We start from the raw sequence: 15,291 nt of genomic DNA, 5'->3' as shown, positions 1-15,291 counted from the left end.
GGAGGAAGCTGCTGTGAGAATGGCTGGCAGTCAAAGAGTTAATGTATGTATGTAATGTATGAAACGATTAAAGTTTTGGTAAAAGAATCTAAAACTACTTTAATTCCTGATGCAGCCTCGGCCCAGTGTCGGCTCCACGTGTCGATGCTGCTGCTGCTGCTGCTGCACGCCATGCCCCCCCCCCCCCGAGCTGCTCAGACAAGTCTCCACAGTCAGCGGCTCTTGGCCCGAGAGGAAATACAGTTTTAAAGGGAACCCAGTGATTCAGCACATCCAACACACACACACACATGAAAGCAACACAGCTCAGCACACAAAGCTACAGATTCATGTTGTTGTTGCGGAGACGTCGGTCAGGTCGGGTCGGGTCGGGTCGGGTCGGGTCTTCTTCATAAACACAGATTTAAAGGACAATTCCGGGCAAATTCAACTGACATTTTAGGTCTAAAAGAAGGAATCTGAAGATGGAATACTTCAAGCAAGCCGACATGTTTGTTAAACTAGATCTAATTCAAAGTCTGGCGCGAGACCCAAGTTGATGCTCGGTGTGTTCACGTGCAGTCGGAAGCTCCCGTTTGTGTCATAAACACAGGAATATCAACTCTTGACTTGCTTGAAGTAAATAAACTTCTGGGTGCATGTTTGAGTCGCCATCTGACGCTGTCTGTGGCTTTGAGTGATGGAAACAGCCTAAGCAGCGGAACTTGCATCTGCTCCCATCCATTGCTGCCGTGGCGATGCGGGGACAGACACAACCACCGCAAAACAGGAGCGATTAAACTGAAAATCTTCAGATTCCTTCTTTTAGACCTTGAATTTGCCCGGAATTGTCCTTTAAATCTGTGCTTATAAAGAAAACAACACGTTTCCACGTCGACCTTCGTTCTGTCGTCTCGTCTCATCGACTCTTGGAATTTGCAGCAGAATTATGCAAGTTTTTCTTTCTTTTTTTTTACACCACTCACACGTCCCTCACTTTGATTTATCCTCCCTCTCTCCGTCCTACCTGTCGATGCCCGTCAGAGTATCACAGTGTGTGTGTGTGTGTGTGTGTGTGTGTGTGTGTTTGACAGATGAGCTGAAGGCCCTCGCACGATGTCAGTTTCCCCTGAGGGAAAACCCCCGACACTCAGAGAGACGAGTCTTCACTGCCAAGTCTCCCAACTCAGCTCAGGTCCAAAAGTAAAAACTTAAGAGTTTGAAGAAGTTCACATATTTATAATTTAACAACAAACTTGTATTTACTCAGGAGCAGTCTGAAGCTGCACCAACAGATCTGTGTTCAGCAGAAAGATCATTTATGGGCTGTTAAATTGATCTTCAGGGCTTGAACCTGCAGCCTTCTTTGGCCACCCTGGTTTCTGTTTGTTGATCATTTCGTCTGTGTTAAAGCAAATGGAATGAAACTCCACAAGGGTCTGGACATTTGTCTGAATTTCAATTTTCCATATCAATAATATTCTGTTGAAACAAAATACTCCCCTTTGTCTCTATTGTGGCCATTTTTTGCCAATTGAAACCCATTAAAACCACATGTTTTCATTCCTTGTTATTTCCGGTATAGAATTATACAAACTATGGGTGTCATTCTAAACTAGAGACTTGAAATTTATGGTTTTTAAAACTTTACCTAAACACAGATACTGTGCTGTGTCTTTACTGTATGGAAATACAATATGTTATGTAAGTTATGTATATATGTATATGGATGTTAATATGTAATAGGCCTACTTCATTACACAAATACAAGGATGTGTGAATATCAATAGGATCAATGTGTGGAGCAGCTTCTCTGATGAAGTTTCTGTTTAGTTTTCAGATTATTTTTTACAGTGCACAGTTTTCACTTTCTGCTTTTTCATGCAGGATTTAAAAACACACACTCAAACACTCAAACACTCAAACACACAGTCACACACACTGTTAAAGCCAGTTTCCCTCTAGCTATGAAAACCTCCCTGCATTAACACCCCGAGCTGCAGTGTGTGGAGGACAGAAACTGTCAGTCAGGACTCAGCTGCAGCTTTGTTCCTCTGTCAACTCGCCGCCCGACGGCTTTAATGAGGAGAATTTATAACTGAGGCAAACAGCTGCAGGCGGCGTAATGTCGACTGTGTCAGAAAAACATCTGTCTCTGAAGTTCAGTGTCACTTACTGATCAGAAAACAACATCTGTAGAGGAGAGAGAGAGAGAGAAGGAGGAATGAGAGAGGAGGGAACTGCTAACAGGAAGATTTATACAGTGTAGATTCAGAAAAAACTGGTTTAAGAAATGAAAAGTAAAAATAAGAATTCACTTTATGTCTGTAAACATTTAACTGTTCACATGACTCAATATGGATCAATCACTGAGATCTGGGAACAAATCAATAACAAATATCCTCAGGCTGCAGTTTAATGATAAGAAACGTTCATCAGTCAACCAGCATAAGATCTCAGGAAAACCTCCGTCAGATGTCCACTCAACAGCCTCAGAAAAAAAGTTGTCAGACCAAAAGGAGAGTGGGTATGGATGTTAAATAATCCACTGATGAGCTGTGGGAACAGAGTTTGAATGAAAAGGAGATGAAACTCTGTTTTAAAAAATATTTACTTCAACAAATCAAAATCAAATTTCATTGATCACATGGTATAAAACTACATGAACTACTGCAGCTGCACACGAAGGAGCAGCAACATTAAATACACACACACACTGTACATCCACACACATTATGGATCTTGACCTTTGACCTTTGACGAGCTCCTTCCTGTACGGAAGCGTATTGCATTCACTTGAGTAATTTATTTTTTGGTTTGTTTTTTTGAATTTTTTTTTCTGTTTTTCTGACAATTTTTTTTTCTGTTTTTTCATGGTAATTTTTTTCTGACTTAACGAGATTTCAAAAGAAGAAAAAGAAAAGAAGCTCCCACCTGCAAGTAACGTTTAACTGCTGCAGTCAAGCCTCCACTTCATCACGGATCTATTACATCTTAGATCCATGAGATACATCCATGGATATGCTACACAAAAAATACAGTCGAGCTATCAACGGCATTGTAGATTTTTAAAGGAAAACCCCACTCATTTTACTCATTTTCACTGTTCCTCGTAAATTCAGATTCATATTGAAAGGAAACTACCTATTATTACAGAACACCACCTCAAAGAGTGTAACTCAGAACAGTCTGATGTAGCACCTTTATTTTGAAATCAGTCATTATGTTACTTGCAGGTGGGAGCTTCTCACAGGATTTTGAAATCTCAATAGCTAAGTCAGAAAAAAATTACCCCGAAAAACAGGAGAAAAAAAATGACCACGAAAAACATTAATATTATTATTCAAGTGAATGCAATATGCTTCCTCCTTCCTGTGACCTGTTCAGGTTTGTTTAAATTGAACTCCTTTCCGCTCGTCGCATTATAAACTTGTTGGGTCGTTTGTTTCCACATCCAGATGTTTAGATGTTTACGTTTAGATTAAGAAAACACAAAAAGTCTAATATTAAAAATGAAAGATTGTGACACACTTTGTCAACATGAGTCACATGACGAGTGTCCGTCAGTCAGAGGGTCCTGAAGGAAACAGGACGTCATGGAGGAAGGAAAAATAATAATAATGGAGATGGAAAACAGCAACATTTTATGATACAAAACAAGAACACAAACAGGAAGTTAAAAAATCAACGTCTACTTCCATATTTTTTTCTGTACTGCAACGGATTACGGTCCCTTTTTTTGTATCCTAATCACATAACGTTGTTACATATAATGAATTAATCCCCAAGCCTGATCCAGACTGAGTAATAATCAATCAATATACACTGCAAAAACTCAAAATCTTTCCAAGAATATTTGTCTCATTTCTAGTCTAAACTAATCTCTTTCCACTTAAAATAAGACTCATCATCTTAAAATCAACTTGTTTTCAGATCATTTTCACTTGTTTCAAACTAACTTTCACTTGAAATAAGTAGAAGAATCTGCCAGTGAAAGCAAGTTTTTTTGTGCTTGTAATAAGGAAGAAAAAAATCAGATTTTTCTACTTATTTCAAGTGAAAATATGCTTGAAAGAAGTAAAAGTGTCTAAAAAAAAGAGCTACTTTTTAAATGTGATGAGTCTTATTTTAAGTAGAATGAGATTAGTTTTGACTAGAAATGAGACATTTTGACTAACAATATGACAAATATTCTTGGTAAGATTTTGAGTTTTTGCAGTGTAATGAGGTGAAATGATCCTCGTGCACAATAACAAGGCTGCAGCAGTCACTTCTACAACAAACAGAGACGACACAACGAGCTGCTCTCCGTGTTTTCAGACGTTGGGGATGAAGATGGAGTTGCTGTACGAGTCCTTGTCCTCCTCTTCGCCGTCCTCCTTATTCTGGTCCTCCAGGAGTTTGTCCAGCAGGTTCGGCGACTCCGGTTCGATGTCCGCCGGGTCTTCGTCGGCCTCGGGGTCCAGCTGCTGGTGCTGGTGGTGCTGGTGGTGGTGGTGGTGGTCCGAGCGCTGAGCGGGGAGCTCCAGGATCTGGGGCTGGTGCTGCTGGTCTGAGCCCGGGGCCTCCAGCTGAGGGATCATGGTGGTCAGGGACATGGACAGCGGCATGTGCACCAGCGGAGAGCCGGACAGCGCCGCGGAGCCGGGGGCGAACTGGACCCCCGGGTTGGACATGGTGGATATGGTGGTGAGGGGCTGGGCCCAGGGCAGGTAGGCCAGGCCCGAGTCCGGCAGCTCCATCTGAGGGAGGGAGGACGGGGCCGGAGCCACCGGGATGGTCTGTGGAGAGCAACGGGAACATCAGGGAAGATGGGGGAGGAAGTTTAAAGGGATAGGCCAACATTTTTTTTCATGTCTTGCCTCACTCCCGAGTCCATGACCAGCAGATAGACACCATCCTTTCAACTGTGCATGCAGTAACAAGGGAGATAGAGCCGTATCACCCGTAATTAGCTTAGCTCAAACACTGGAAGTGTATGGGTAGTGTTAGCCTGCCTCCACCTAAAGTCATCAGAGAAACTCTTCAGCAACTCTAAACAGAAACCGGCGGGCCGATCTTCGTCTCAGAGCTGACAAAACTCTCCGGTAAGGCATCTTGAGCGGTCAAATGCCGCTAACGGGACGAGATCGGTCAAAACGGAGGGTTCAAGCAAAGACGGTTTATTTTGGTTCAAGCTAGCTACATCGAGGGTAGGTTAGCTTCCTATTTCAAAGTAAAAGCACAAATTCTATCGTCATGGTTTTCTGTATGTAAAGGGCAACGGGTGTTTTATTTTGTGAAAGTAACCGGAAGTGTGTTGGTCACAACGGCTAGCTTGAGTAGCGCCGAATTCGTCCGAACAAAATTGTAAGCAGCTGGTATTTAGACAAATTAACGACACACTGCTGATCTAAACGGCTACTTTCTCGCCTAAACATGTTTGAAGGTGATATATTTACAGAGTTTAGAGCTAAAATGAAATCAGCTTCTGACTGCTGATTTCGGCTCGGGTAGGAGGCAGGCTAACACTACCTATACACTTCCAGCATTTGAGCTAAGCTAATTAGCAGTGCATCAGCTCTGCCCGTATCTCCCTTACTGCACGCACAGTCGAAAGGACTCTGCTGGTCATGGACTCGGGAGTGAGGCAAGACATGAAAAAAAAATGTTGGCGTATCCCTTTAAGTAGCAGAGACAAAAACTAGTGATTAAATGATCAGAAATACATTGATCAAGGAAACATGGAGCCTCTGAACCAGATCCACCAATCACATCCTTTAAGTTTAGATGGTTGGAGAAGTTAGAGCTGCATATTTCTCATGGGGATTCAGCTCAAGTCTCTCAGTCTTTATTTATTTTCCCAGTCTAAAGTCCCCCCCCCCGCCCCCCCCCGTTTTGTGGCTCTGTATCCCACTCACCCCGAAGTTGGTGAGCAGCGGTGCATGTGTGTAGGTGAGCATGGTGTAGCTGGGGCACAGCGTGGGCATGTACAGGTCTGCTGTCAGCGTGGTGGCTGGGTAGGCCAGAGGCTGAGCCAGGCCGTCCTGCTGGCTGTAATCAGACGAAGACCACGGCGGCTGCAGCCCGGCGCCGGCGATGGTGGCGGCAGCGGTGGTGGCGATGGTGGCAGCGGCGGAAAGGGGCGGAGCTCTCCATCCCGTGCACTGCAGCACTCCTCCGTCTCCAGGCTCAGCAGCCGAGGAGCCGGCGGCGACATCAGAGCCAAAGATGGCTGCATGTCAGAGGAAGGAGGAGGAGGAGGAAGGTGAGGAGTGGTTACACGTGCAGAAGCTTGTTTCACCTGCAGGAATCAATTATCAATGAACAAATACCTGGTGTGTACGACGACGGGTTGCTGTGTGTGAGCACATCCTGCAGAAGAAGACGACATCCATTAAAAACATAGAAGTTACAGAGAACCGGACCATGTACATGTGTGTTTATTAATGTGCATTGTCCCTTTTCAAATAAACTAATCCTAAAGGGATACTTCAACATTTGTTTTCGTGTCGTGCCTCACTCCCGAGTCCATGACCAGAAGATAGACACCATACTTTCGACTGTGCGTGCAGTAACAAGGGAGATACAGGCACAGCTGGCGCACCGCTAATTAGCTTAGCTCAAACGCTGGAAGTGCATAAGTAGTGTTAGCCTGCCTACTACCCTCTAAACTCTGTAAATATATCACTTTATCAACATTTCAAACATTTTTAGGCGAGAAAGTTAAGATTAGCAGTGTGTCGTTAATTTGTCTAAATACCAGCTGTTTACAATTTTGTTCGGACGAATTCGGCGCTACTCAAGCTAGGCGTTGTGACCAACGCACTTCCGGTTACTTTCACAAAATAAAACACCCGTTGCCTTTTACATACAGAAAACCATGACGATAGAATTTGTGCTTTTACTTTGAAATAGGAAGCTAACCTACCCTCGATGTAGCTAGCTTGAACCAAAATAAACCGTCTTTGCTTGAACCCTCCGTTTTGACCGATCTCGTCCCGTTAGCGGCATTTGACCGCTCAAGATGCCTTACCGGAGAGTTTTGTCAGTTCTGAGACGAAGATCGGCCCGCCGGTTTCCGTTTAGAGTTGCTGAAGAGTTTCTCTGATGACTTTAGGTGGAGGCAGGCTAACACTACCCATACACTTCCAGTGTTTGAGCTAAGCTAATTACGGGCGATACGGCTCTATCTCCCTTGTTACTGCACGCACAGTGGAAAGGATGGTGTCTATCTGCTGGTCATGGACTCAGGAGTGAGGCAAGACACGTTAAAAAAAAATGTTGGTGTATCCGTTTAAACTGAAATGTTGATATATAAATATTCAGTATTTACACTTTACTGATCAAGTCCAGGTGTTAGCAGATGTGTGAGTGATTGAGTGTGAGAGTGAGTTTGTGTGTGGGTGGACAGTGTGTTGGCGTGAGAAAATCTACGTACTGTAAAAGTCTGGGAGCAGAATTCCCTTTAAAGTGTCAGTTTCTACCTGCGGGAAAATCTGATGTTGGATTCTGACTAATACGCTACACATTACACAACACTGTACACACACAACGTCTGCCTGCTGAGGATGAAGATGAAGCTCAGGTAAACGCACCCTTCTGCTTTTTTTTTTTTTTATACAAGATCCATCTGTACGAGTGTCAATGCATAACAACAACGGTCTGCAGAGGAAGACCCTGTGATACGATCGAAAGCTCCAGTGTCAAGACTGAACTTTAAATCTATTGTCATCGTCATGTTTGCTCAACCTCATGTCATTTACATTTCCCAACTGTTGCTCTTCTTTTAACATTCAGGTGTCGTCGTGGACTGGACTGAGTCTGTTCACACTGTGTCTGATATCACTGACCAACGCGCGTGTGTGTGTGCACAGCCCCAACCCTAACTATGTATTTGCTCTCTCTGATCTCTCTGATCTAAACTTGTTTTTGTCATTGTTTTAGATTGGAAAGTTTTTATTTATCTACTACTACAAATGAACTCTTCCTGCAGGTCTTTTTGGATACTTTGGATTTTTCCTTATTTTATCGCATTAAAAATTGTTTAATGTCGCCAACGTTTGGAATCTGTTTCTACAGAAGTGTGTCACATTCACTTGAAAAAAAAAAAAACCCTCTGTTTTTCTGAGTTTTTTTTTCTTTCTTGAATTAACAAGACACTTCAAAATCCTACAAGAAGCTCAAGCCAGCCAATCTGGTAGTATTTCAGAATAAAAGCCCTATTTGAACGTGAATGTAAATTCAGATTTATATTAAAGCAGAAGTAAGTGGTCCGGTCGTTTGCGCTAATGCTGCGTTCCAGGCAGGCTTTTGAAATCGTAAATTACAGCTTCAAGTCACAACTTACGACTTTGTAGCGTTTCAGGCAACCCACTCGTGTTTTTCCGACCTGTTTTACCGGTGAAAGTCACTATAACGGCCACTCGTAACTTCCGACCCGTGAACTCGTACCAGATCGAACTGGTACCACTTCACGGTCGGAAAAATACGAGTTTCCTTGAACGCACCATAACAGTCCTCGTCCCTACGTCGCCACATTCACGGCGTCCCTTGGCTGCACACACAGCCCTGCATGCCGTTCTCTCTCCTCATTGGATAAAAACTGTAGGATACGATAAATGTTTTCTCTTCGGCTCAGAGCAGAGCAGAGTGACTGACAGACCCGTGTTTCGGTCCAAACACTCTATAGAAGTGATTGCTGTCGGAAGATATAACTATTTAAGACTTATATTAACACAAATATATCACTTACTTCTACTTTAAAAGCAAACCACCAGTTATTACAGAATGAATCCACTTCAGACTGATAGTAGATACTCCACCTTAGGGAAGGTCAGGGTAATTTGATGTAGCATTTCAGAGGTAGTGTCTCTGGGACATGATGGACCAGACAACCAGTTTCTCAGGGTCAACGTTGTTTTGTAATATAATAATAATGGAACACCATTTCATATGGGGCTTTTATTCTGAAAGGCTACATCGGATTGCTCAGATATTTTCTGCGACACTCTCTGAGGTGGTGTTCTGTAATAACAGGTCGTCTCCATTCAATATCAGTCTGAATTTTATGAAGATGTATTAGGGCCAGCCCCCCCCCAAAAAGCCAGCCAAAAAAAGCAAGGCAAAATAAAAAAATAAAAAATTCTGGCAAAAAAAAAAAAAGGGCCAGGGAACACAGTGATGAAAAGAAAAACTAGAGGGATTCTCCTTTGAAAGTCTACATCACCTTGCAAATGATGCAATTTAATCTGTTTTTGAAGGTCACCTTTACTTTCAGCTTCTGGCAGGATTTTGAAGTATCTCAAAAATTAAGCAAAAAAAAAAGATTTTAAACAAATTATTCTTTATGTTTTCAACTCTATGACCATACTTTTTATTCGACATGCTATATCAACACATTGGAAATAAAACATATAAAATATGCTTATACTTGGTCGTCAATCAGAATCAAACTACGTAGTTTAAAATCGTCACTTGGCTGAAGTTGACACTGACGCTCGACATGAATCAGTCATGTGATCAACGACTTATTTATTATATTGGATCATATTTTTCTCCCTTCTAATTTGTCATCGTCATGTTTGCTCAACCTCATGTCATTTACATTTCCCAACTGTTGCTCTTCTTTTATCATTCAGGTGTCGTCGTTGACTGGACTGAGTCTGTTCACACTGTGTCTGATATCACTGACCAACGCGCGTGTGTGTGTGCACAGCCCCAACCCTAACTATGTATTTGCTCTGTGTGTGTGTGTGTGTGTGTGTGCACTACAGGCAGTGGTGCAGTGAAGAGGCTGAAGTGTGAGGTAATGAGAGAGGCAGCGGTGACAGTACTGACAGAACTGACAGCCGGTGTCAGTGATCCAGTCTTTTAGCTGCTGCTCATGTCAAACAGCAGTGGAAGACAAAAGGTCACAAGCATCAGATCTCATCGTAACTTCTACAAAGACTAGAAGCCTTTGTCATGTGGAGGTGAAACAACAATCAGACACCAAAGTGTTAAAAGCTGCAGTTCCTCTCCTGACCACTAGAGTGAGCCTTGGACAAAAACAACTGCGATCAGTTCAATTAAAACTTGGAAGTCAGATTTTCTAAGTTCGCAGTCGGTGGCGTCATAAGAAAACGCCTCCAGAAATGGGAATTTGGAGGAACTTACATTCGCTACAATCCAAGATGGCCGCTATAGGAGCATCAACAGTGAACAAAAGCTGAACATTACAATGTTTATCAGACACTTTTTGTGTTATTAAATTAGTTAAACCGACTGTATTGTGCAGCTCCTGGCTGTAGACAACGCACGCAAACTCACAATCACATAGTGTCATTATTGATTTACTAGTTTAAAGAGGAACTATGCAGTATTTTTTAGCATAAAGGGATAGTTCAACAGTTTGGCCCATTGCCATACTCGCTATAGTTTTAGCAGTAGGTTCGTTACCTTTAATTGTCGGTGCAAGCTGTTTTTAGAACGGCGGAGCAGAGCTGTGAGCTGCTCAGAGCTACGCTACGGAGGCTCATGGGATTTCTTGGTTTCCACTCATCAAACTCATCAAATACACAATCCAACAACTCCACAACGCTCTGGTGGACAAGTTGTGACCTGCACATTCACCACGCTATGAGATAATAATGGAACGTTACCAGACAGAGTTGTTTTAGAGGGAAATGCAGAGACTGCTTGATGAAAAACTGTCCCTGAAGGCAACGCGCATCAGCGGTTTTTCATGGATTTACCTCGAAAACAACTCTGTCTCACAACAGCAGATAAGACTACACAAATATACACATGGTAACATGGTAGATGATAAATAACCTTATCCACCGCTCCATGGATTGATTTCTCACCGGCTTCGTTGAAAACAAATGCACATGGAGGAGAGGAGGGTTAGAGACACAGAGGAGGAGAGACCAGACCTGGAGAGTTCAGTTTTTCCCACTCGTTACCAACTCATAACTGTAACACAATTCAGCTCTGATGTCGCTCTAAATTCTGACTTTAAAGGTAAATGGAGCGCATCGTTAATTTGCAACAAACTGACATGAACAGATGTACTTGCACGCCAACTGTGGCCACGCCCATTTTTGGATTAGCTGGGGAAAAGGGGCGGAGTCAGACTCTGCCAAAGATGTGACAGTGCAGAAACATTCACACTCTTGTTTAACACCAGTCCGTATTGTGGTTCTGTATCAGTGTATAGTGTTAATTATCATATCCTTTATAGTTCAAGACAGTGTTGTACAACTAATGGTCACTAATGAAGCAATATAGACCATCATGCATTGAAAGAGACAAAAATAGTGCAGAGAAAACAACCTGAACGTGCCTGAAAGTGTTTTTTAATCTCTCTCAATGAGCTCAGTAATGAGGAATTTTTGACGGAAGCGTTTCTACTTGTGCACTACACATAAAGCTACCACCAGCAGCACGTTAGCTTAGCTCTGAACTGACACTAAGCACAGAGGGAAACCAACCTGCAGTAGCTTGGCTCAGCACAACTGTAAAAAAAAAGAAAAGAAAAAAAGAAACAGCCTGGAGACACCGATAACGCTCTCTAATTAAAAGCCTGGCTGTGCGTCGTCAGTACACATTGTCTGTTTAACGTGCCTGAAAAGTACATTGTGAAAAAGAACAAGCTGCGGTTTCAGTGTCACATATTATTGTTGTGTGTTTCTTGGCTGCTGCTGCTGCGGATTCCTGGAGTCTCAGCCTCTCTTTTACCTTCAAAACTCACAGCGACAACGAGACAATCAGAGACACAATCAAACCACTTGTTTGCTTTTGGTGCCGTGCAAACACGAGCGGCATTAATCCTCTAAGGACACATTTAGCAGATGTCTCGGTGTGCGGTGAAAGTGAAGGTGCAGGTGCAGGCTGAAAACATGATTGATGTTAAAAATGTATAAAGTTCACAAGAGGAGATAGGCTATTAATTCTGCTTCTAAACTATTTTCTCATTCCACGGAAAAACTCTCCTTTAGCGAAAGTGGAGCGTTATCTATTACATTTTTCAGCCTCACTGGATCGTAACATGAAACTCCTCTTACACTGCAAAAACTCAACATCTTTCCAAGGATATTTGTCTTATTTCTTGTCAAAATGTCTCATTTCTAGTCAAAACTAAACTCTTTCCACTTTAAATAAGACTCATCACATTAAAAATGAACCTGTTTTTAGATCATTTTCACTTGTTTCAAACTAATTTTCATTTGAAATAAGTAGAAAAATCTGCACCAGTGAAAGCAGGTTTTCTGTGTTTGTAATAAGAAAGAAAAACCTGCTCCACTATCAGATTTTTCTACTTATTTCAAGTGAAAATATGCTTGAAAGAAGTAAAAAGTGTCTAAAAACAAGCTATTTTTTATGTGATGAGTTTTATTTTAAGTATAATGAGATTAGTTTTGACTAGAAATGAGACATTTGGACTAAAAATAAGACAAATATTCTTGGTAAGATTTAGAGTTTTTGCAGTGCATTCCACGGAAAAACTCTCCTTTAGCGAAAGTGGAGTTATCTGTTACATTTTTCAGCCTCGCTGGATCGTAACATGAAACTCCTCTTAGCCTGAATAATGTTTTATTGTTTTTATCACAGGGTGTGTACCTACAGTATGCGGGGAGTGTGTGTGTGTGTGTGTGTGTCCGTGTCCGTCCTCTGCTGCTGCTGCTAGGGGAGTAGAAGGATGTAATAAATAGCGAGGGGGAGGTTCTCTTTGGCAAGGCAGTGAGAGTATTTTGCATAGGGCTGCGTGCCCAGCCCTGGAGCCATGCAGGGAATGGCTCTAACTGTCACGGAAAAACACCTGGATTATATAAGGGCTAAAATCCCCCCGCTTGACTCTGGGATGGGCTTCACTTCACTTCTGCTCCCTAGCTGCATGGGAACGCCATAATGTCCCGTTTTGGCAAGACAGAACGATGGTGATGATGTGTCATGCAGCTGCACGGATCGTCGCCTGCAGACTAATGGATGATGAATCATCGAGAAGGGGCTTCATTAGAAATTCGACATTAGTGCTGAGTCATTAATTCAGTCCAGCATCAAAGAGGGGGGAAAAAAAGTTCTGTTAAAATCTCACTTTGGCTGCAACTGGCGGCTGAAGCTTGACGAGAAACGTTTTTACAATAATAGCTGGTAACACTTTACAATAAGGGTCCCTTAATTAACATTAGCTTTTCTACCTAAAACGATACCCAAAGCGCTTTACAGTACATCACATTCCCATTCACACACTGATGGAGGAAGCTGCCATGCAAAGCAAACCACGACCCATCAGGAGCAAGGTGGGTATAAGGTGTCTTGCCCAAGGACACTACAGCAGCAACCGGGACAGAGCGGGATTCGAACCGCCAACCCTCTGATCATTGGACGACCCACTCTACCACCTGAGCCACTGCTTAAAATAAGACTCATCACATAAAAAGTAGCTTGTTTTTAGACACTTTTTACTTCGTTCAAGCTGATTTTCACTTGAAATAAGTAGAAGAATCTGATAGTGGATCAAGTTTTTCTTCCTTATTAGTACATAGTACTTATTTCAAGTGAAAATTTGTTTGAAACAAGTGAAAATGATCTAAAAACAAGTTAATTTTTAGGTGATGAGTCTTATTTTAGGTGGAATGAGATTAGTTTTGACTAGAAATGAGAAATTTTGACAAGAAATAAGACAAATATTCTCGAAAAGATTGTGAGTTTTTGCAGCTCAGGCCTGCATCGATCCTGATGGTGCTCCAGTCAACGCTGCAACTGTAGCTACAGTTGTTTGTTTAGTGCAGGGAAGTGTGTGTGTGTGTGTGTGTGTGTGTGTGTGTGTGTGTGTGTGTGTGTGTGTGGATCCATTGTTTGCACAGCTCTTTGGTTGGAAAGTGATTTTCTTTGGAAAGGCAGGTGGTTCCCGGTCGCAGCCGTCCTGACAGACGGACGTTGCTTATGTGTCAAAGTTTTAAACCTGCACTTCAGGAGAATTAGAGTTGTGTCGTCACATGTTTGTCGTGCTGTTTGTGTGTGTCCTCACCACCGTGGGGGGAGCGGTCTTGTTGCCGTGCGGCTCCAGACTCCTCTTCCTCCTCAGCAGCTCTTTGACCGGGTCTCGGACTCGGACGCCTTGGTACGGCCGGGACCGGCCCAGAGCTGGCGGTGCCGCCGCTGCAGAGAGGAGGAGACGAGGAGACAAACAAACAGACGTCACCGACTTCATCTCTTGTCCTCAGTTGTGTCTCGAGGCCGTCGCTCTGTCTGTGATGGACACGGAGAGGTCACAGAGTTCACGACCATGAACCCACTGTTCTGGTGAAGAGTTGAAGACGCGACAGACGAGACGTCACAACTCGACAGGTTTGGAGACGTGGAGACACAAAGCTGCACATGAAACTGTAGATGTTTTCACATTTTCATTTTTTTTCTCCACATGAACAATTAGACGTCTGCTGATGAGGACGATGTCCAGAAAAACACATTTCTGTGTCTAAAAACATATTTTTGCAGTTTATATTAATTGATATTAAGTGAAAATCTAAATTATGCAGAATATTCCAATTTTGAAATTGTAAAAAATAAAATAAAAAAGTATTTTAAAAAAAATCTACTTTCTAAAATTTAAAGGGACAATCAGGAGTTTTGGAAAAGCGAGGTGTTTTCACACTACATTTATGAGCCTCCGCGCACCGTGAAATTCTTTGACCGGTGCAAGACAGACTCATGTTTTCATTCATCAAGAATTAAAGTCAGAGGTTGGAAGACGATCACATACCGTCGTAGTTCCCACCATAAATGGCGATTCAGCGGCGTTATTCTCATGACTCGCCACGAAACCGAAAGTAAAGAAACGCTGGTCGGCTCGCCCAGCATTTCCACCACCACTAATAATAACAAAATAACGATAGAGACAAAACGATATATTTATCGAAAATGGGCCCATTAACAAGTGTGGGTAGCGGAGATTCATCCACATTAACGTGAGACATTTTTATAACCAAATAGAAACTCGTCGTTGTCCCTTTAAATGGAAAATCTTAATACAATAAACAAATTAAAAAAAAAAAAAATACATTTTTGACTCATCCTAATGTAAAATGAGCTCATTTGACTTTGTATAAAGAGTCAAACTTTAATATTCAACAGTATCTACAATAAATAACATGCAAAATCTTGTAAAATATGGTGCAAGGTGGGAAAATGCATTGCAAACACTGTGTTATTGCATAAGGCCTATGGCCATTTTCAGTCATCAGGGTTTCAATAAATGATAATACATGTAATGAATCAAAAAAAAAAAAAAATCCCAAATAAAAACTTAATGGAAAGAATTTTGACCAAACTAACCAAATAAAATAT

General features: G+C 42.2%; 1 protein-coding gene across 1 annotated transcript; it reads right to left on the bottom strand.

The window, feature by feature from the left end:
• Window positions 1-4,251: 4,251 nt before the first annotated feature.
• On the bottom strand, window positions 4,252-14,155 carry pou2af1 (POU class 2 homeobox associating factor 1). The gene is made up of 4 exons (XM_085794617.1): window positions 13,973-14,155; window positions 6,294-6,333; window positions 5,880-6,193; window positions 4,252-4,760 (listed from the first exon to the last, which is right to left on the bottom strand). The coding sequence occupies exons 1-4, from the start codon at window positions 14,153-14,155 to the stop codon at window positions 4,296-4,298; spliced, it is 1,002 nt and encodes a 333-aa protein (XP_085650743.1). The 3' UTR covers window positions 4,252-4,295.
• Window positions 14,156-15,291: the final 1,136 nt, after the last annotated feature.

This window comes from Trachurus japonicus, chromosome 13 (genome assembly GCF_045865225.1).
Source record: "Trachurus japonicus isolate A0001 chromosome 13, Traja_1.0".
Lineage (NCBI taxonomy): Eukaryota > Metazoa > Chordata > Actinopteri > Carangiformes > Carangidae > Trachurus > Trachurus japonicus.
The sequence above is the reverse complement of the archived record's forward strand: the minus strand, read 5'-3'. Positions and strand labels throughout refer to the sequence as shown.